Source organism: Anneissia japonica, unplaced genomic scaffold, assembly GCF_011630105.1.
Source record: "Anneissia japonica isolate Jap-2015-1 unplaced genomic scaffold, ASM1163010v1 scaffold287714_len2871179_cov188, whole genome shotgun sequence".
Taxonomy (NCBI): Eukaryota; Metazoa; Echinodermata; class Crinoidea; order Comatulida; family Comatulidae; genus Anneissia; species Anneissia japonica.
In genome coordinates, this window is record NW_022755542.1 from 2,051,749 (window position 1) to 2,074,482 (window position 22,734).

Sequence of the window (22,734 nt, forward strand, 5' to 3'; positions counted from 1 at the left end):
TTTGCTTTCGTCGGCCCTACTTAAAACCTAGGTAGGCTAATTGGCCTAGCCTATGCCTAGACTCGCCAAAGAGGTCTAGCGCCGCCGAACGGAACGAGAGTGGCTTTCATACTTCTTTTCAGTATAAAAAATAGTATTTAATTTTTAGTCAAATGCATTATCATAAAATTTGCCTTGCAGACTCATTACATAGATCAAGAGGGCCCGGCCTTTCAGGACAAAAAGGTCAATCAATCAACCAAGCAATCAAGTAAGTAAGCCTACCAACAAACCACACAACGCCTTTTCTAGGCCGCGCGCGATACAGCAGTTCCGCTTCGTCGTCACGCTTAGCTAGTCTCTCGCGCACTGATCTATCTCGCGCGCGACAACACAGCAGCAGCTAGCTAGCTCTGCTTTTTGATATGATCGCTGAAAAAGTTTTGATTTTTTGCATACGTTGGTGGCGCTCTACGTATCAACAAGTTTTCACTTTCTTGAATACTGTAACATGCTAGCCTATAAAAATATTGATAATTACAGACAACACCATAAATAAGCCGACTTATAGAAGTATTTTAATTAAGGTAAAGTTTTAACTTTTTGAAAACTCATCACAGAATATATTTATTGAAAAAGAATGTAGAGGACAGTTAGGTTCATGTTGCCCAAAATTACGAGCCGAAAAGGCCTCTTTGTATTTGCGATATAGCCAGGCGGCAGCCGCGACTTATTCACTTTATCGTTATATTTTATAGCCTGACACAGCTCTTAATCTACTAAGCTAGGCCTAGTCTATGCAGTAGATCAATGAAAGCTGTAGTCTAATCCATGCAGACAATTTTCTATGTGTTCTTTTTCAGAATCAAAAATGGATACTTCGCAGTTAGAGGAAAGTACTTATAATCACCATTCAGCAACTAAAACTCTTGAAGAATTGAGGAAACAACTAGCAAAAAATAAAGAATTTTTGAATAAAGTCAGCTGTAAGTTATTCTGCCACGTGTTTTCCATAATAAATATACTGGTAAAGTGAAGGCCTTTATGTTAGGATTTAAACATAAATAACAGATTGTTGCTTTGTCTTTTTTTTACAGTACAATCACATCTTTTAAATGTGGATTTGGTAACTCAGTTCAACCCATATACCTGTCTCTTATACACATCTAGATGTGTATAAGAGACAGGTCCCAATGAATAAATTTACACTACATACAAATATGTATAATATGTACACCTGTCTCTTATACACATCTTACGGTGCAATCACTCAAAGATGTGGAGGAAACCTGCATAAAATGTTCAAGTACCATACATGAACACAAACAAGATGTGAAGACTGCACAAGAAACTGCAATGGAGTAACAAATTCCAAATCAATTAAAGTAAATGTTGCAGATTTTTAAAATAAAATTTAGATAACATATAATACTGGGGAGTAATGTGAGTACATGCTTGAAAGAAAATTATAAATACGGTAAATAAACAAATAAATGAATCAGACATCACTTTTTAAATTTTTATTTATTGATAGCTGGCTGTACAATATTTTACATTTTCTGTACTTGGTACAGGAATAAAGAATATAACTTGAAATTCAGTATGCAACGAAGCCCAGTCTTCAATGATAACACCATCCAAATTTGTTGCTAAATAATTTGAACTAATTATACCAGCCATGATTTATACTGTTTTCACATAACACCATACTTATAGTAATTAAAATATGATAAAAATAAAATATATACTTATAGTATATATATAGTATGTTTGTGTCTCAACATTTGTCTCTGACCTTTCCCTGGTCATGCTCAAAGTGATGTTTAATTGACAATATTGTTAATTAATATTTACATTTTTTGATGACACTTTTAAAAGTATTTTCTATTTTTAGATTGGTCCATACTACAATTGGTTTAAGAGATTATTGATAAATAATGTGATGAAATATTCACATGTTCACACCTACATCCAAATTATTTCAATACTTATTTATCAGACTTAATTATATATCATAATATATTAGTATTTTGTTTAAATATGCCATAGTTGGACAATACTAACAGGTATTCTTATTCACATACTGTATTCCATTATCCAACAAATATAGAAACCAAATTAAAGTAATCATAGTACCCTTGTACTATGGTATTAAGTAACAAACTTCATAATATATGAGATATGACTAGTAAAATTTATGAAATTCATATTTGATCATTTTCTCAGAAATGTCTAATTGATTTGAATTTAATTGGTCTATAAATACATGTGCAGTTTGGAGGGTTAAGAGGAATAGTTCTGTACATTAGAACAGAATAACTAATTCAACCTCACAATATTTCATGTGCTCTAAGATAAGGGAACTCATTACCAGTATAAAACATTTTTTTTCTAATTTTAAATCAATAAACATCATCATTTTAAAAATTATACAGCAAAAAAGTTGTATTTTTTAGTTTTAACAACTGATATTCATCCAAGAAGTTATAATTTTTAAATAAATAAATAATAATAATGATAATACAGAATAATAATAAATCTGTATCACATTATCATACCAATTCCGCTGGTCACTGGAAAACATGTTTACCTCCACTTCAAGGCTGACAAAGGTATCGCAAGGACCCAACATCTTCTGAAGCAATAAAACACAACCCTGTAGGTAATCATTTATCTTTAATAATGACAAAATATTTCAACCTTCTTATCCACTACATTTGTACCATTTTGAATACTGTAATTCATGTCAAAATATTGAACAGAGAATAATTTAGAAATACTGTACACAATGAGAAACACTATCATTAAGCAGTTCAGATAGTGGCAGTGTGGGGTAGAGATACACCAACAACCAACATGTAAGGAATGTTTCAGTGATACCCTGCTGATGGCAGAATTTAACTACCGTACTGTATCACAGAACTTGAAGGCAAAGATTTACTGTTAAGTGTTATAGCGATTAACAAAACATAATTTTATAACTTGATTGATCAAGTACATTATATCATGTCAAAATATACTTGATTGATCAATAAAGTATATTGTAGGATATAAAGTAGGATCACTGCAGGGACAAAAAACAAGAGATCTATGCATTGTTCATCAAATCCCTAAAATCACTTTAAATAGCAAAAGCATAGAATAATTGTTTAGTCTCTTAAAATTGCTATTGTTGAATAATTTTAATTTTAATCAAACCAAACATAGAATAGTCACTGACATACAACGCTTCTGTACGGATGAAAACTGCTTCTGCTAACATTTGTTAGGTTGAAAATCTGACCTATTTTTTTACCCAAAATCGCTAGTAGATTAAAATGTGAAAGTACATAATGCTCCCTCCCCTTTTGAACCCCTCCCACTTCTAATTTATCTAAAACAAGATGCATATTAATAGTATCATACGCCAATACTCATATAAATAGCTTTAGAGCTATGAGGTAGTAGAGTTGGAAGAATATCGTTTCCTTGTTACTGGATGTGGAGGAGCATAGTCTTCAAAGACATTGGCAAATAAGTTGCTATCCATTATCTCATCGGCATCAGGCCTTTCATCAGGTTCCCTGGACAAAAGCCACTTCACAAATTTTGTCTGATAGAAAGAGAAACCAAAAAAAAAATAAATTAAAAATACACATAGGTTGAGCTAATATACTTTAAAAAAAATTAATTTAATAACTGGATTGCTTACTTTTTATAGTATTAGATTTGATTGGATTTCTTTGGTAGGAATACCAAAGGTAACCCACAAAATTTCCAGTGGGATTCATCTGGTGGTGATTGCGCACCGCGAGACAATAGATCTCTCCAGTTCAGCACACAAACAGTGGCTAGCACCAGTCTCAATTGAAAACCACAAAAAATTACTTTTGTCGTGAAATTCCTATATTCCAATTCAATAATCTTTACATAGTGAGCAGAGAGAATAATACTAAGATTCAAATATTTTTTTCAGAGTAGATCATATTCCTGCCTGTGGGAAATATTTTCTACTAAGCTGAAACACAAACTCAAAGATTTGCAAATAATTCCTTCATTCATGAGCATATTTTGAATATATAACATCAATCACTAATGTGCTGTATTAGTTTTTTCTCACCTCTGTTGGTAATTCATCAGTGAATCTTTTAGGTAATGCTGACTTCTTAGCATTTGACAGGACCTGGGGAAGGTGGGGTTGAAGTAAAACTCATTAATACAAGCTTAAAAATATCAATTCACCCCTTCAGAACATCAGGTTCAGAAAGTATTTGTCAATACAGAAAACTTGTTGAGGGAACAATTACAATTACACAAAGTTACAGAACACAATGTATATATCAGTGCTACAATACATACTAAAAAAATGTAATATGGAAAATACAGTCTCATTTAAAGCATTTTTGAAATTTTAACACAATTTAATTTGGTTTGGTAATCCACCACAAAGAAATCAATTTTATCAAAAGTTTAGTTATAATTTTTGATTCTTTCAATATTTCAAAGATATTTTTTTACAGATAATCATTACTTTACTTTTCACTTCCTATTATTACAATACAAAATACAATAATATCTCACCTTTATTCTTTCCATGTCAGTAGAAAATGGAAAAAGCATCTCAAAGAAAATTAGTCCCATAGAAAATATATCAACTTTACTCCCATACGTCTTACCCTCAAGCTAGGTAAAGAGTATACAATAAGCATGAATGGGTTAAAAATATACATTGCTTAAATATTGGATTAGATTTATTTTGTGTAACGTAATAACGATAACCTACAAAAGTTCAAAGAAGACTTTTTCAAGTCTGGTGGTGACTGGGAGGAAATCCTCTACACTTTTCCAAGAGTGTACTGCGTTCTTTAAAAGTGCACACCAGCCATACTGCACACGGGACCAAAGGCTTTAACGTCTCATCGGACAGACGGTGCGTTATTGAAACTTGCATTTCAGCCCTCTAGCTGAAACACACGGAAAGCAGCGAGGGGAATTAAGTATGGGACCAAAAGATTTCCATAGTTCACCACAACCACAACTGCTCTCTATAAAAATATTTTTTGCAAAGACTCTCAAATGGATGGTAATCAATTTAAAAATTTTCATTGTCATACCAAAATTGTTAACACACTGAAAAAAAAAATGTTGTAAACTTATTTGATCCTAACAATTGAGCAATTCATTATTTTGTAGAATCTACCTGTTCTGGAGACATGTAAAGATGTGTTCCAACTTGGCTTGTGTGTCGCTGGTCCCCACACATTTTATTATCTTTCTCAGTTGTTGTTGGTGTCGATACATTTAGCACCTGTGTATCAATGGCTGTTACCAGACCAAAGTCTCCAATTTTTATTGTGCTATCAGTTGAGAAAAATATATTTGAAGGCTGAAATAATAAAAACAATAAACAAAATTGTAAGATAGTCTATTACTCCAGGTCATTGGATTCATGTTAGAGAACTGCACCATCCAAATGCTCCCCTGTTTTATGGAGGATATTCCATTTTTTTTATTGGTTTTTTTTTTTATTAATCAACAATGCATCTATTATACATTGAACAGTTATAGGAAATAGGAAAACATGCCCCACCCCCATTTTTCCAGGTCCTGAAATACTGCTGTGCCCCCACATATTTTTGAAAACTTGAATCATCCCTTTATTGAAAATAAACTTCAAGCAAGAGAATGAGTGCAGTTACCTTAAGATCTCGATGTATCAGTCCAAGACTATGCACATAGTGCATAGCCTGCACTATTTGATCATACATGTGTAGAACCCTATTTCTGTTTCGATTCAAAGTAATTTTTGATAACCAATCCTTAAGAGTCTCCTTCTGACATAACTGCATCTGAATGTACAGATAAACTTTAGCAATTGGTTTCTTTTCAAGTTTTCTGATTTCTTTTGCTTCTGACTCTTTTGACCTTGAACTGCTTGGAGTATTGCACTTCTTTGAGCGCTCTTTGGTAATTGTCTGGTGAGATCCGCTGCCAGCACTTTCTCCAGTTTGATCGCTTCCTTTCTCAGCACATCCGGAATCCTCAAAAACTACCTGGAATGACGCACTGTTGTCTTCGATGTCTGCATTAAATCCAAACGATTCATCACCATAGTTTTGGAATGGTACACTTTGGGTGTTATCAGTATCTTCTGATTGGTCAGAATTTGGGAAAGACTCTGGTACTTCAAAACCAAATGATTCCTTTGGAAGGTTGCTCACACTGTCTTGCAATTCCTCCTGAAAAATGATGCTGAAAGAACCGCTCTCTTCCTCATACTGGCCAATGTTAAAACCATTGGTACCAGAGGTATCATCAGTTGTTGTGTTATCATCACCATGGCAACCAGGAACTGGAGAATGTTTATCTTTGGATTCGGCATGGAGATTATCGGAAGATGTCTGACGATGAAATCGTTCTTCATCCCTTAAGAGCTTACTGTCAGGCGAAAATGACTGAATGGTAAGGCCTGTTGGCACTGTGGTGGTTACCCCACTGCAAATAAGTGAAACAAAAAGAAAGACATTTCTTTGTTATTTCTGAAAGTTTGGTTACCATAAAAGAAACTGAACATGTTGGCTGCAGCAAAGAGTATACCTGTCATATAGGGTATGCTGGGGGTACTAACCATGAGTATACTCATCAAAAGCAGTGTAATATTCCAGCATTTATTCATTGTTATACAATGTAGAACCACAGATTTTTTGGCTAGTAGTCCAAGGAAGATACACCTACACGATAATGTGGAAATAACGTATGTATATTTCTTGCATTTTGTTGCCCTAATATTTTCCCGCTAATTTATTAGACACACCATTTTGATGATTTATGACTACATATAATTTGAAAAAATATGTTTTCATATGTAAACTAATGTTGGCATGCGGGGCAAAGATTGTAAGAAAGACATGGCATTGAACATGTTATAGTATTTCAGATATCTGTATTTTTTACCTCCCAAGTCCAATCTCATTATCTTTCTCTTCTTGCCATCCCAGAGGGGGCTCTTCCAGCCAGGAGTTGAAATACCTAACAATGCCTCCATGATCCAACTTAGCAAGAGCTCTTGCTTCTCTCAGCACCTTCTCACGTGCCTCTGACCTGAAAGATTAAGAGATATAAAGTGACCATCTCATACTTACAGAGCACCCTCCAATTCAAGAACTTTCTAATTCGTAAATAATAGGGAAGACTGAGAATACTCACCTGTTTGGAAGTGTTATTCTTTTTACAGCATACTCATTCTCATCCACTCTGTTCTTGGCTTGGAACACAATCCCAAAACCACCTTTTCCCAAACACTGCTGATGATCAAAATCTACCAGGTACCTAAACAACAATGGTTAATTTTTATATATGTTTATAGCAACAAATACTAAGGCACCTATGTGCTCAAACAAACTAAATATGTAATTGATAATTTTATATAAACAAAAAATGTCAACAGAAAAATATTATTAAAATGCTCTATTTATAGAAGTCTGTAGATCGATGAAAGCATTGGAATGAAGATCTCATATTAAAGAACACAAGTATATAACTATTAAATTCTGACAAAAACCAACTGCTTACAGAAGGAGAAAACGCTAATGCATGCTGATGTCCAAATGCACCAAAATGGATCAAGATCTGATGGTATGTATGTATGTATCTATCACCAAGTTGTGATAGAATAAATTCAATTAATGAAACTGTTTCAAAGCATAATTATAGTAGTAACAATTAGATTTAGACTACCTTGAGGTATAGACCAAGGTGGGGCTGTCAGGAACCAGGGGGTTAACCTGGACCTCTTCTGCCACATCTATCTCTTCCACCTTGTCTCCTTCATCCAAGCTCTTACTTGAGCTATCTGTCCTAATCCTGGCTATCTTCTTGCATTGTGAGTGGAAAAACTGCATTACTACTGATAACAAGAAACTGGTTGCAAGGATCTCCTTCCTGAAACCAATAACATGAATTTTCAACCAATCAATTATCATTACAATCATCACTTTTAGTAGTATTATATTTATATCCATCATCTGAATTACCAGCATTCAAATCAAATCACCTTTTACTGTCCATTCAGGTTTTAAAGGAATGCATAAAAGTACATACCAATGATGTGAAATTCTCACCAAATTTACAAATGCACACTGATTTATTTTCTTGTTATACATATTATTTTGGTGTGTACCATTGCTTCATCAAGAAATTTTTTTGTATTTAATCATATAATATTTATTTTCTATTCACTGCATATTATGAAAAATAAAAAAAAGCTAATAATTATTACTACTTACAGTATTTTGCATATTTCAAACAAAATAGATAAAAACAACTATAATAATAATAATAATAATGATATTAACACAACATACCACCAGTTCCAAAGTGATGCTACAAAAACATTTCCATCATCCATCTTTGTTGCTCCCTCTATCAGATGTATTCTTGGATTCCTCTGACTGATCATGTATTGAGCAGGTGTCTGTGACCGAAACAGGTAATAACCCACATCTAAAAAAAATCAAAACAACAATCATATTCATTGCCTGTTTAAATATCTTGTTTATCATATCTTGTTTTAATATTTTAACCCTTTCTCATCTCCGCAACTAACAAGGCTGTAGCCATTTTAATACAGTAAACTATCTTTTTCCAACATCAATAACGCGGTTTTACTGGGTGTAGCCACTTTACTTTTAATTTGAACTCTGACCCAATACATTAGAAATCTAATTTGACATTGAGGGAAGCAGAGCACAGAAGTGATTATAATGAAATACTATTAAAAATTAATGGTAAATCAGGGCACTGTCAAGATGCCCTACGACTGGAAAAGTTAAAATAAACCTATTTGTATGTGATATATGATTGCTGTTGAAATTGATGAATAAACAATTAAATGAATATTACCAAACGGGTAGTCATTATATGAAATCTTTGGGGCATGTTCAGCTCCGTCAGCTCCTTTGTCAATAAGGTCACGGTCCTGTGTATGCAGGATGCTGGGTGTTCTGAACTGTGCTGTGGACTGGTATGGTTGCCACAATACCCTGTTGTATGTCCCTACCAGCTCGTCATTCTCCGGCCTAGCATAAGCAAATGCACTGGAACCAAATGACAGCTCCTCCTGAAACTGTTCTGAAGACTGGGCATACAGCTGATTTTTATAGGTACCTGTGATAAAATGTTTAATATACAGATTATAAAGATGATATTAAATTACAAAATAATGTAATATAACATGCTATGGCAAGAATATTCTCTCTCTAGTTGCCTGAAGGTGTAGTCCTTTGGTCACCAAAATTGGTAGACTAGCAAGTCACCCAAGATCTCACATCAGTTACTCTACATCTCACTTGAGAGTAAGTTGGTGACTTGGGTTGAGTTGGTATACAAGGGTCCAGGTGTTGCACCATGCCCCCCTCCCCGTCTCATCGGGGAGAGCTGGGATTCTTTAGAAAGATACTGAGCGATGCCCAACCACACCCACTCTCCTCTCGTAGGAGATGTCCACCGGTTAGGAACATCGCCCCCCCCCCCCCCCAACAGTCAAATCCAAATGCCACTCCTGCGAGGATCAGATTCATGCAGAGGGGGATCTGCAGTTTCAGACCCTATTGTTGAGGCAAGAAATTTGAAGTTTGTGCATTTACACTTATGGAAAGTACTAGCAAGTGTAATAAATGGGCCTTCAATTCAATACAAATGTATGGGTATTGCTTAACAGTTTGCTAGACATCATGTTAAGTAACTTACCAAGGTACATCATTGGCTGAGGCTGGACCTGAGGTGGCAGGAAAGTACTATGTTCTGATGCAATGGCTGGTATGTGAGTACCATCAAACAAATTTATCAGCTCAATCTCACCATCTTGTAATGTCCAGGCCTGGGCTATTGCACTTGGAAACTGTGGCAAGACAAAACACTGTAAACGTCAACTACATCTTTTAAATTAGGTAAACTAAAATTCTACTAAAATTACTTCTTTAATGTAATTTTTATTGGCAAGAGATTTTATTACTGTGGCAGTTTGTAACAAAGATTAATTTGTCATACTAGTAATGACAACCATAATAACTTTAAAAAATGAAAGAATCTACGACCGAAGGAGGGGCATACAGTATGTCATGACAATGCAGCAATAATAACTATATTTTATTGACATTAAATACCTCATGACTCCATAGCAATTCACTTGGGTCACTGCGACTGAATGCATAGACTCGGCCAGTAGATACTTGGATTTGTAAGATAGGGTCGTCGTAGGCTATTTCCTGTTGCATACCCTCGCCACAAATATTGCCATTGTCCATGTGTATGTCACTGTTATACAAAAAGTTGCCCTCCAAGAAGCTCAAGTCATGTTGACCGACACTGAAATTCCACCTGTTAAAAAAAATATGATCAGTGGCATATATAACATAGGCAGGGCTGGAAAAAGTGTGCGACCATGCGACCGGCATTCAGAGGCACTGACCTTTAACCCGGAGGCATTTTTTTTTTGCATATCACGATTTTAATGCATAAATTTCATATTTTTGCTTGCTCAAAACCACTAAATGTTCTACTGTTTCGCTATAATAGTGTAAAGATAACATTTGGTCCTGGAGCCATTTGATCTTATTCATCAGTCCCACCATGCAAATAATCCTAAAATACTAATGTTAGTAGTAAATTGTGGCAAAGACAAGCCAAACCAGTCACTCGTCACAAAAATTGATGTTAAAGAGTAAAAAAATAGCTATATAATGGTAAAAAATCATTCAAATCTGACATTTCCTTATATAGTTACAAGCGTTTAAACATACAGCTGTTTAAAGAACAAAATGAGAAATCAGCCTTCAAAGTTTATGATATAAGGCATTTCTCATGGAGAAACTTCCTGCGACAGTAAATTGGTCCGTATCATACGGACCGCGACTTCAAAGGGTTAAGAAACATTTGATATCATAGTGACTTTGGTCGCTTTAATTTTCCTGACCTTTTGTCTTAATTGTTTGTACTGATTTTTTGTAATGTTTTTGATCGAATAAATAAATAAAAATGAAATTAAACAGAATAAACCTTCAACATTCTTGGTCGAACACTGATGGCAGCATACCTTTCAATTCCTGTTCTTTGTTCCACAGCTCTGATCGTGTGCTGTTTCCTTTCTACAACAATCAAGTCTTCGTCATCTGTCACCTGATCACCATCATTCCCAATCACCTGGCATCCAAATGACGAGCATGTGTAGCGCACCTAAAGTAAAAAAACGTAATACTTAACTGCAAACAATATTAAGAACTAATATAAAGTTTGATGGGATTTTTAACAATAAGTGCAAAGCATTACTGAATTTGTTGCTAAGTTGATAAAACAAACAACATTTTAAAATTTACATATTCTGTATAATATATAATAATATTCTATTAAATTGTCAAATATATTTTCATTTGTATGTTTTAATACCAAATTGTTAAATTGACAAGGTGTGGAACGTACTACAGAAAATGAATACACTATAATACATAACTCTCAATAACGATGTACTGGAATTCCCATCACTCAAAAATAGCTACAAGTAAATTACCAACATATTAAAAACAACCTGGAAATTCCAAAATGGAATATAAGTATTTCATTCCATCCTTTGTTCAATGTTTTATTTTCAATGTAAAATATAGTTTATAGTCCATTTGAATGTTACTGTATTAAAAGTAGTTTAAGGGGAAAAATATTCTCCAAAACTACTGCATTACATTTTTAAATGGTTAAAAAATGAGAATACATAAAATTATTTTAAATTACTTTTCCAATAATTAAAGAGACTGGAACATTGTTTCAGGATATTAATCAGGCTTCTGGTTGTTCATATATTTTAGACACATGAGCAAAGGATTGCCAATAGTGAATGCATCACTGTTCTTCCTTTAAGTGACAATACTTTTTTACTGTCACAAATTTTGAACATGACACAGGGACAAATCAAGAGGATACTTTGTATGGTTCCCCCCCAGCCAAAACCAGTCTACATCCTCTGGTAGAAATGCAATTTTTTATTTTTAACACTTTTTTGGCAATTTACCAGTCAAATTTGGGATGAGGGGCACACGCAATATATTCACTTCTTCTGGAATTTTTGCAATGCTTACCTTGCCTGTTTGTGCATTTATACCGTAAGTAGTTTTCTCTTTGCCCCCAATAACCGTGATATCCTCACTGAGCTTGAATGATGCACTTAGTAGGCTCTCGGCATTGAAAGGTACCCCCTCAAGACATTCACCATTCCATTTAAACAAGTTACCATCTAGCATAGGAACTATCCTGTAATGCCCATCATTATTGGAGAACTGTAAATGGATAAAGAAGAAAGGTAGAAAGTTTGTTGTGAATATCACTATTACTACAGTACCTTGTGTTTCTAATAATCTTACTTGCAAATAAGCCCATTATTATGTACAGTACTGTAATAAGGAAAGCAAATCTCACAATCAATGTTAAGGCAATACTGAATATCTGTGTCTGTATCTGTATTCTGTGTTTAAAAATGTACTGATCTTGATTTGATTAGAGTTTATTCTGAAAATCATTGCACAAACAATTACATCAAAATATTGGTAAAGAATAGGAAATAACAGACCAAGAATAGGAAACAACAGACCAAAAAAAAAAAAAAAAAAGACCAAAAAAAAAATAACATCAAAATAGAAAGCATATTGGGATTTTCACGGATAACCAAATAAAGCCTGAAGGGTTATTTCCATTGGGGTCTAATTTACAAAATTGATCTATTATACTATTTCACATTTACTATAATACTATTTTAATCTTAAAGTTACTGAAGGTGATAAAGCTTAAACTCAATAACAACTTTAATTAATTGGAAAACATTCTTATACCTGCATACAATAGTGTTTATACCGGAACACAATGCTATAATAATTGAAGTACTGATGGTGATGTTTATCGTTTAATCTTATGTAAACTTAATCAACAGTTTTAATAGCAATAATTAATATCAATATAGAGTAATAAACAAAATATTATTATATTACAACAAAACAAGCCCAGTTGAATTTCTAATTCCAAATTTGGAATAATGACAAAATGAAAAATAAATTAAAAACAAACAACCGACAGCAAAATGAAATATGAGTAATATTTCTGATACGTTAAAAGCAAACTTAGTATAGTACCTGTAGGTTTTGTATACTAGATGATATGAGGGGACCAGGGTTGGTGTTAACACTCCAATGAAGATTGCCTTTTCTCCCTATTGCACTAATCTGGCCATCCAAAGTACTGAATAAATATAATTGTCTATAAAAAAACAAAGAAATTTTATAATAATTTAACATCATTTATATTACTGTATCAATATTGATTTTAATAATTTATCTAGGGTTTCATAACCCTTGTGTACAAATCAGGCATCCAAAGTGCTGAATAGAAATAATTGTCAATAAAAACACAAAGAAATATTGTAATCATTTAGTATCCTTTCTATATCAATATTAATTTTAATAATTTATCCAGGGTGGCTCCTATTACCCTTGTGTACAAATATAATGTTCCTACAGCAAATTTGAATTATTTCTTGAAGCAAAAGCATGATCTCTTTATTTCGTTCTTTTCAGAAAAATTAACACAAGACTGAAAATGCAGGAAAATTAATAATTAATAGAAATGATGTGATGTAGGCCCAATTTTTTGTTTTCTTTTTAGAATAAGACTACAGGCCTAATATTATAGAAAATTAGTCAAAAGTGGCTAAAAAATTTGGTCAAAATTGTATTAAGATACACATTTCAAAATGTGGTTAAGTTCAATGTGATTGTGTATGTTTTTATGCCTTCTTTTTTGTTTGAATATTGAATAAAAAAGAAAGTTTTTAGACAATTAAAGAAAAAACCAAAATTATTAAAAAAAATAATTATTAGGACCTTTCAGTATAAATTTAAAGCTAAGGTTTTTAAATTTAATTTGATTGTCTATATTTTATACTTTGTTTGAATATCAATTAGAAAAAGGCTTTCTGGTAAAACGGCAATAAACCAAAACTGCAATAAGTCAAAACAGCAAGACCAAAATGGCAATAATCCGAAGTCGAAACGGTTATAAACCAAAACAGCAACCAATTATAAACATGAAAGTGTACACGATTAAATACGGTAAAAATGATGCTAAATTTAAAAGTAAATAATGCAATATTATTAATAATAATAATAATAATAACAACAACAATAATATACTGTAACATACAAATTCTATAATAAAAAGATCGGAAGAATCACAATATAAAAGCAGTAAACATTTAAATGAAAGTAAAACTTCAAAATGCACACAAAATGAGGCTAAACAATTTATGTCATAAAAGTAAAAAATGCAAATAATAATAATAAATAGCACTTTAAAATATAGACAAAATGAAGCGTCTAAATAACTAATTCATCATAGATGTGTAAAAATTAAAAAATTAAAACTGCGATTATACATTAAAAGGCTTTGGGAAAAAGAGCCCAAGGCAATATTCGATTTGCCAATCAAGACAATTTCAAAAGGATTCAGAAAATTATAAACTGTGACCAATTTTGGTTCATTGTCGTTTTGATTAATGCTGTTTTGGTCATTGCCAATGCCATTTTGACTTGCTACCAAAACAAAAACGCTATGGGTATTGTTCCGACAACAATGCAATTTTAATACTTGTTTAATCAATCAATTCTTAATAATATTAATTATATAGTCTCCTATTCTTATAAATTATAGTCTATAGATGTTAAACTATGATGGGTATGAACGAATGTGTATTTTAATTAAAAATATTACTGTACCCCGCATATGCAGTCGAAGATGAACATGTTTGATAGTTGGGAGAACTCGGCGGCGTAGGCGAAGCTCCACCATCAGCACTCCCTGACATGAAAGGTGGCGACGTTCCACCACCACCCCTCGATGAGAACGAACCTACTGTAACTTGTGGTTCACCCTGAGCCTGGTGGTGGTCAGCAACTACATCACTAAAGTTGGGTTTAATAGCTGCTACAAGCACAACGGAAGCCAATAAAGCACAGACGTTTGAATACATTGATTTAAACTCCCGCTTATCCATTAAATTAGGATAAGTAACCGGTTTTAATCCAAACGAATTACATCGTAACTTGTAGTAAAACTCCGATTGTTGAACGATTGGTGTGTTTTGATCTTCCGATAGTGGTGTTTACGTCTAGAGGTAAGGGTAACCTCTCTGTTAATGAATATTTAGGATAAATTAAATGTATATTAAGTAATTAAATAATTATATAAAATCAAGAATAATAATTAATACTCTGTCATAAATTTATTTGGTAAATATACTAATTTTTTTAAATATGTTAATTTGTATTTTTGTGTTCACTATTATAATATATTTAATTAAAGGTAAAGGTCATAAAAATGTCGGTATTTTGCCATGACGTGTTCAAGTAAAGATACGTGGCGAAATAAGTTTATAAAAGATTTTACAGCCATATCTGAATGTTATCGTATTATATGAAAATAACATGGGTCCTAATGTTTCACACAATAAACTACGAACGCACGCATGTGATCGGAAAGCATTATTTCAAAAAAATATCTGTGAACGTAGTGCGCATACTCTGTGACCGCATTGTGAACGGAGGGCTTCGCCTATGTTCTGGTATATTCTTACGTAATGTAGGACGTGTCCTAAATTGAAGTCAGAAGTACTAGTATATTATTTATTATGGCATCAGAGGAGGTCATTTATACTATTGCATATATGCTAATAAGTGTATGTTTAGTTGTCCCTCCGAATGAATTCCGTGCTGCGGGATTGACAATTCAAAATATCTTTTCCGATTGGTTGGGTAGCGAAGACATTGATTTTGTAAGATATCACATCAAGAGATCGACAGCTACAATCTTATTCCACTCGTTTCTTCCTCTAGGTAATTATTTTTCGTTTTTAATACAATGTTTATTGCTACTTTGAATGGCATTGCTTTTATTATTGCTTTAATTTTACCTCCCTGTTATTACTGAGTACAACAGAAGTGTAGCATACCACAGTCTTTTGTGTTGTAGTAGATTCCCACCAGTTGTTTGCTGATGACGTATAGGGAAATCCCCTACAAGGTGTTTATTGCACTTGCTCCACCACCCAGGGAAGTTGCGGAGCCAGTGGGATCCGAGCGTCGGACAGTCGTGCACCCCTCTGTCATCGGATAACTCTACGATATTAATTGCAGATCCAATGCAGGATATAATTATATATATTATAATATTTTAATATTTATATGTTTTTAATGTAGCCAGTCGTACAGTACTATAATTTATGATATAATATATTAATCTATTTTATTAATTTATTCAAGAATAAATTTCAATTATATTCATAGAAAATCTAAAACATTTTTTCCCTTATTTGCAGGTTATTTACTTGGGTATGCTTTCTGTTTTTCAAATTCTGATTTGCTGCAACCTTGGAAATTGCAACTATTTTGGCAGATATCAATCACTGTCTCAATTCTTCTTCCACTAATTTCTGGGATTCTCTCTTACTACTGGTCACAAAATGACTGGAAAAAACACCCAATAGCATTGAGAGCCAGTTACCATGGTGATTCGTGGCAGTCAGTAGCAGCAATAATAGATGTAGAATTTAGAAGGATTGATAAATTTCAAACTGGACCACCAGGGAGGAGAGTAATCGTGACAGATTCATGGATTTTGCAGACATCAACATACTTGATGGATATAGCTAGGCAGGATGATGTTCATTTGAATACAATAGAATCACAGAATTTTAACTTCACTGATGAGAGTACGGTTGGTGTACAGTACATTTCGCTCAATGTGATCAGTGTGAATCCAAATATTTCACAGTTTACCATAAGGTAAAGTTTGTTGAATGAATAGTTTGTTGAACATAATGCACATGCTAAAATTAATATCAGTAACATGTGCATGTCTTTTGTTACTGCATCTATATTATAAAGTACTTATAAATTTCAGTAATTTAATTTTATTACTGTAACTTGGACTAAACATTTATTATTATCATTATTAAATATTGCATTACCGTACCATAATCAGAATCAATGTTATTAATGTAAGATATACTGTCTGTGATAAAAATTCATTAAAAATAGGATTGTATATTAAAAATAATAAAAAATAATTTTTGCTGACTTTCTTTATATATATTCATTAATCAGAATGAATGCTACAGAATATGGAGATTTCAAAGCGAAATTAAGAACGCAAATTATAAATGTTCGCAATATCATTATACAAGAAACAATAACAGAAAGATTCGCAGAAGCCTTTCGACAACAGGTTGTTTCAAACGGGGTTTACCGATTACCAGCTGGATCACAGGTCAGTGTATTTTTGTTTAAATTTGATAATCACACAGGCCATACATAATTATAAAACTTTATCTTTTAATTAATGAATGTCTTCTTTTCACATTTTCTTCATATTTTGTCGGAAGTCAAATCAGGAAACATTCCCCTATTCCCCCTCCTTCCAGTGGATCTGCTACTGGTATTATGCAATCATTGACCTTCAGAGCTGACCAGTGGTAGCGACAGCAGAGGGAGGAGGGGAATTTCCCCTGGCAGATAGACCTGGAATCCCCATTGTCAGACACTACAACAATGTCGTCGTACCAAATATTTATTTGCATATTCAAATAAATTAACCCTACCAAGGATTTTTCTTCCAGAAGATCCTGACCGATGATCTAGTCAGCCCCTTGGTTAGGACCCCTGTGGGATCCCCTATGGGTGCATATCTAGAGCTGAAACACATACTATTTGAGCATGAATCATCATGAAAAGTGCCCTATACTTATGTTTGATGAATGAATAATATATATTTCCTTATATGTCTGTCTTTTTTTTCCAGGAACCTGATAGTTGTATAGGATGTATGCAGGTTCCAGCCAATATCAAGTTGACTAAGCTTTGCGATGACAATAATGTAGGCGACTGCGTGTCCTGTAACTGCCGACCAATGTGGTGTTTAACGTGCATGAGCAAATGGTTTGCCAGCCGACAAAGTCAAGACAGTCCACAGAACTGGATGTCGAGTAAATCACCATGTCCAACGTGCCGCTCAAAGTTCTGCATGTTAGACGTTCGGCTTGTTGCCATGACCCGGTATTAAATATGTATTCTATAAAGAGTGGGATTATTAAGCAGTGACTGCATAAAGATTTAGAGAGCAGATCAGCTCAGTCAGCTTAACTGTTGGTAGCCACCGTGTGTGTGCTAAACTGTGGAGATCTTTTGGTTCTCTCCAGCTCAATTCCCAACGCTGCTTTCCATAGTGTTTCTGCTGTAGGACTGAAATGCAAGTTTCGGTAGCGGGTTTCCTTTTGAATGAGGCATTATCTGTTGGTCCTGTGCACAATATGGCCCATGTGCACATTGAAGATTGCAGTACACTCTTCAGAAAAGAATAGGAGATTTGTTTCCTGGGGTACTGCCCAATCACTACCAGAAGGAAGCCACTGGAAATAAGTCTTCTTCGGACTACGATCTAAACTGCTAATTGTAATACTGCTAGTCATTGTACATGAAATGTTTGTGCTAGAAATACAGCTAGAAATACAGATTATACAGGTTTACAATTCATAATAGGAGCATTTGAGCTGCATGGAATACAGTATACAGTATGTTCAGTCGTTAGCTGTTCTAAAATGATCTAAGTAATGCAAGAAATTAGATGAAAAATATTAAATCAATGCAAATGGGAAAAATGTCAATGGTAAAAAACAGCAAATATATGGGCTAAAATTTAATGAAGATCCAATATATATCTAGTCCTATCTGATAGCGCCAAGGTGTCAAACACGGGTGTGTGGCTATTGCTGGCTGGTATTGACTTGGAGTACTATGACAATCTTCTGAGCCAATGTATGGTTACTCCTGCTAGATCATTTAGTTTTATCATAAGGAGTATTATCATATCTGGATCTGATTCTGCCTTTCATGCAATCAGTTTCTCGTTTTTAAGTATGGCATTGATGTACTCTAGTTGAAGTTGTATTTCTCTTGTGTATATGGATAGAAAATTCAGAAATAAAAGTTGAATTGAATTGTAATTACAGTAATGTACTTGATTTATTTTATTACACCACTATTTAGTAATTGTTGAAACATTTAGACAAGTATATGTATAAGTACAGTGGAGATGTAGATACCCTGAATGGTATTAACAATTGTTTTTTAAAGTAATAATAATAATAATAATGATTGTGATTATACTCTGATATCAATCAGTTCAAGTTAGTATAAAACAATGAAATATGTTAGGCAATAACAATAATATTTAAAAAATACTCTTCTGAACATTAATATCAGGCAATAGAGGCTGCCCTCTGTTATTCATTTAATAAAATAAAATATATCTGCATCAGTGTAAGCATATAATGTTAGTAATATCACAAAATTTATGAATTTAATTATGTTTATGATCTATACATAAGGATACAAGATTCTTTTATTGTCACTTATAGAAAGGTCCTTACAAGTAAAATTCGTTTTCCTGATAATAATACAAATAATACGAAGTTTAAAAAAAGACAAAAATAGATAAATATAAAGCATTAACATTTTATTTTCAGATGACCAACGCGCGAGCTCATTTAACTGATTTTGTAGACTAGGCGCTTCATTTTTCTTATATACCTCACATAAGGTTAAATCGTCCATGTATTTCCAGCGGTTATTATAACCGCTGAGAGAGTCATTAACTAAAACTTGAAAGATGATTGGACCCAATTTTGTACCTTGCGGTACGCCACAGGTTATTCCTTGCCATTCAGAGAAACCGCCGTTATATGAAACACGTTGTTTCCTTTCCGAAATAAAATCACATATCCATGGGATTAATTCACGTGGTGCTCCAATATCAATCAGTTTGTTCACAGCAATTGTGTGGTCTATTAAATCGAATGCTTTTTTATAATCAATCGCTACCAGAGTAGCAATATTGTTTGGCAAGTCCAAACCACTATGGATGAAATGCATTAAGCTAGTAAGGTAATGGTTTACAGAGGAATTTTTGCGATTTCCAAATTGTCTTTCGTCAATAAATGGGGTAATTTTTGGACGTAAAAAATTCATAACAACATCTTCAAGTACTCGGATGAAAATGGGTGTGATGGAAATAGGGCGAATCTGGTTAAGGGTTATTGTACCCTTCTCCTTAGGAATTGGTGTAATAGTGGCCTCCTTCCATCTTGTCGGTACCTTTCCAATTGCGAGTGATTTATTAAATATGTTCAACAAGGGTACGGCTAATTCGAACGCGAAAGTTTTTATCAACCGTACAGGAAGATCGCCTGGAGCTGCAGCTTTATTGCAATTCAGTTTCTTTAATCGGTAGTACACCTCCCAAAACGTTAACGTAGGTGGAGGCGATTTATATGGAAGATACGTCGATAAACTATTTATTTGTAACGATTCAAAATGTTGGCAAATCTCAGATAATTTCGAGTTAATCACTTCGCGAATTTTCTCAGGATCTGATTCATCAATGTTCAGATTTAATGAATCATTTTTATTTTTACTAGTTCCACACATTTTACCGATTTGTTCAAACCATTGCCTTGAGTTGGAAGTTAGTAAATGCGCTACTTCATATTTATAATATTTAATCTTGGCTTGTTTAATTTCCCATTTGACGATATTTCTATACTTGCGGTAAATATTCGAAGACTGTCCATACTTGTGATATGCTAATTGTCTTTCTTTAATTTTTGTTTTTATTTTAGGCGTAATCCAGGGCTGGTCTGTTGAGTGTACACGAATTGTTCGTAGTGGGAAAAAATGTTCGTATGCGTGATTTAATTCCCGTTCAAAAATATTTAATTTTAAATTTACATCGTTCGCATTAGTAACCTCATGCCACTCTTTATTAGTAATCCACTTGCCAAATGCGTTTACATTAGATTCACTAAACGGTCTGAATGATTTAGTTACAACGCTTCCTTTCATGCCGATGAACGATGGCTTTGGTTTCCAACATATTGTTGCGTGATCGCTAAATCCAAACGGAGCAAAAACTATTGGCTCTTCAAAATAATTGACAAGGTTGGTGACAATTAAATCTAAAGTATTAGTTCCTCTTGTGGGTTGTTTTACAATCTGTTTTAACCCTGTTGCTGAACATAAGCGTCCTATCTTATGCCTGACTTCGTTAAAATCGCCACATATAATGAGTCCAGCTCTTGGTGATCTAGCTCTAATAATGTCCACCGATTCGCGGAGGTACTGGATGAGTACAAAGTGAGAATTAACAGATTGGCCAGGACTGTGGTACACAACACAAATAAATATAGCAGAAAATTCTCGGGGTGTTCTTTTTAACTTAATTTGAAGCCACATACACTCTAACTCCTCAGGGACTGGTAAATAGTTCACCTTAGTAGCTACAATACCATCTTTAACTAGCGCTGCTACTCCACCACCATTTCTATTCGTTCTCCCTTCATAAAATAATGTATAACCCTCAACACATACCGTGTGTTCATTTTGCTTGTTGATCCAAGACTCGCTAAAAATCCCAATATCCACATATTTTTCCTTCAGAAAAACACTAATTTCGTCTATTTTATTTAGGGTGGACCAGGGGTTAGTTAGCATGATGACAGGAAATTGCGACGTCAAACGTTCTTTGGGTCCCTGACTGGACTTAGTCTGCCTAGGCCTACTTGGTATATGCTTTCCACTGCTAAGATTATTGACGATTTGTGAAATACTCAAACTGATTAAACATCTTTGCCTAGAAGTTGGTCCTTCCATTTTTTTAGCTATGAACTTGTTACGACAGGAAATAAGCACGGGTATTCTACGTCTTGTTCCACCTCGGTTTCCCCTCTTTCTCCAACGTTTTCTGCTTCGCGTTGTGCTTTTGACGATAATAGCTCCACCTGTGTACGGTCGCATTGCTGTGTGAACATTCCATGCTAATGATGTTGCAACACGGCCTAGGATGTTCAGCATTTTCTACCTTAATTTACTGTAAAATGAAACGTTTAATAACCCGCAAAACGAGACCAAAACACTGCAAATAATCAACATTCGAAACAATACGCAAACACGATTACACCAAACAAGGAAACATCAAGAAAAACAACCCTAAATTGCAGTAGGTACGGAGAGCGGCTGAGTTAGCTGCCTGTAGTGACCATGAACTAAGTCATGATAATACATCCAAACTGATTATACATGTTCGAAATCCAGGGATCTTGGATTGATATTTGAAGCCTGGTTTCCATAAAACGCTACATTATTGATTATTGCTACAGTGTTTTCATTGCAATAACTGCGTACCGTAGATGTCTCCGACGCAATCGAGAATTCTCCCCTATATTCGACCGACCAATCAGCGTCGCCGAAAGCGATTTTATGGACTCCAGGCTTAATGCATACGATAATGCTCAATTCTGAAACCTACGAATGAATTATGAATAAACTTTTGCAAACCTTGGAACCTTGAACCATTGATTCTTGTGAAAAGCGTGCTGAAATATATTTTTGTTTAAAATCAGACCGGGCTATAATCAGTGGCGGCGTCGGCGATGGGAAGGCTTAGGCCCCCCCTCCCCAATCTGACAGGTAAAGCTCCCCCCAGGGGCGGATCCAGAAATGTCCAAAAGGGGGGGCCGGAAGGGGGGCCGAAAGTTGGGCCAATTGAGACAACACTGTCGTAGGGGGTCCGGGGCATGCCCCCGCGAAATTTCTGTGTTCTAGACGACCAAACATAACATTTGAGGCATTCTGGGCT

General features: G+C 34.2%; 3 protein-coding genes and 1 long non-coding RNA gene across 4 annotated transcripts; 2 read left to right on the forward strand and 2 right to left on the reverse strand.

The window, feature by feature from the left end:
- The first annotated feature begins 461 nt into the window (after positions 1 to 461).
- On the forward strand, positions 462 to 1,128 carry LOC117123596. Its single transcript, XR_004447865.1, has 3 exons — positions 462 to 566; positions 843 to 965; positions 1,077 to 1,128. It is a non-coding gene; the product is annotated as an uncharacterized LOC117123596 (long non-coding RNA).
- A 356-nt stretch (positions 1,129 to 1,484) lies between these two features.
- LOC117123597 (eukaryotic translation initiation factor 2-alpha kinase 3-like) lies at positions 1,485 to 15,162 on the reverse strand. Its single transcript, XM_033269589.1, has 16 exons — positions 14,766 to 15,162; positions 13,128 to 13,251; positions 12,084 to 12,281; positions 11,051 to 11,190; positions 10,122 to 10,335; positions 9,706 to 9,856; positions 8,860 to 9,123; positions 8,322 to 8,460; positions 7,696 to 7,899; positions 7,165 to 7,287; positions 6,913 to 7,059; positions 5,658 to 6,453; positions 5,159 to 5,344; positions 4,540 to 4,641; positions 4,079 to 4,141; positions 1,485 to 3,571 (listed from the first exon to the last, which is right to left on the reverse strand). The coding sequence occupies exons 1-16, from the start codon at positions 15,041 to 15,043 to the stop codon at positions 3,413 to 3,415; spliced, it is 3,288 nt and encodes a 1,095-aa protein (XP_033125480.1). The 5' UTR covers positions 15,044 to 15,162; the 3' UTR covers positions 1,485 to 3,412.
- Positions 15,163 to 15,363: 201 nt separating this feature from the next.
- On the forward strand, positions 15,364 to 19,045 carry LOC117123632 (E3 ubiquitin-protein ligase TM129-like). Its single transcript, XM_033269633.1, has 4 exons — positions 15,364 to 15,881; positions 16,364 to 16,829; positions 17,151 to 17,313; positions 17,845 to 19,045. The coding sequence occupies exons 1-4, from the start codon at positions 15,677 to 15,679 to the stop codon at positions 18,103 to 18,105; spliced, it is 1,095 nt and encodes a 364-aa protein (XP_033125524.1). The 5' UTR covers positions 15,364 to 15,676; the 3' UTR covers positions 18,106 to 19,045.
- LOC117123657 lies at positions 18,133 to 21,950 on the reverse strand. The gene is made up of 2 exons (XM_033269656.1): positions 19,733 to 21,950; positions 18,133 to 18,341 (listed from the first exon to the last, which is right to left on the reverse strand). The coding sequence occupies exons 1-2, from the start codon at positions 21,948 to 21,950 to the stop codon at positions 18,133 to 18,135; spliced, it is 2,427 nt and encodes an 808-aa protein (XP_033125547.1).
- Between the last annotated feature and the right edge of the window lie 784 nt (positions 21,951 to 22,734).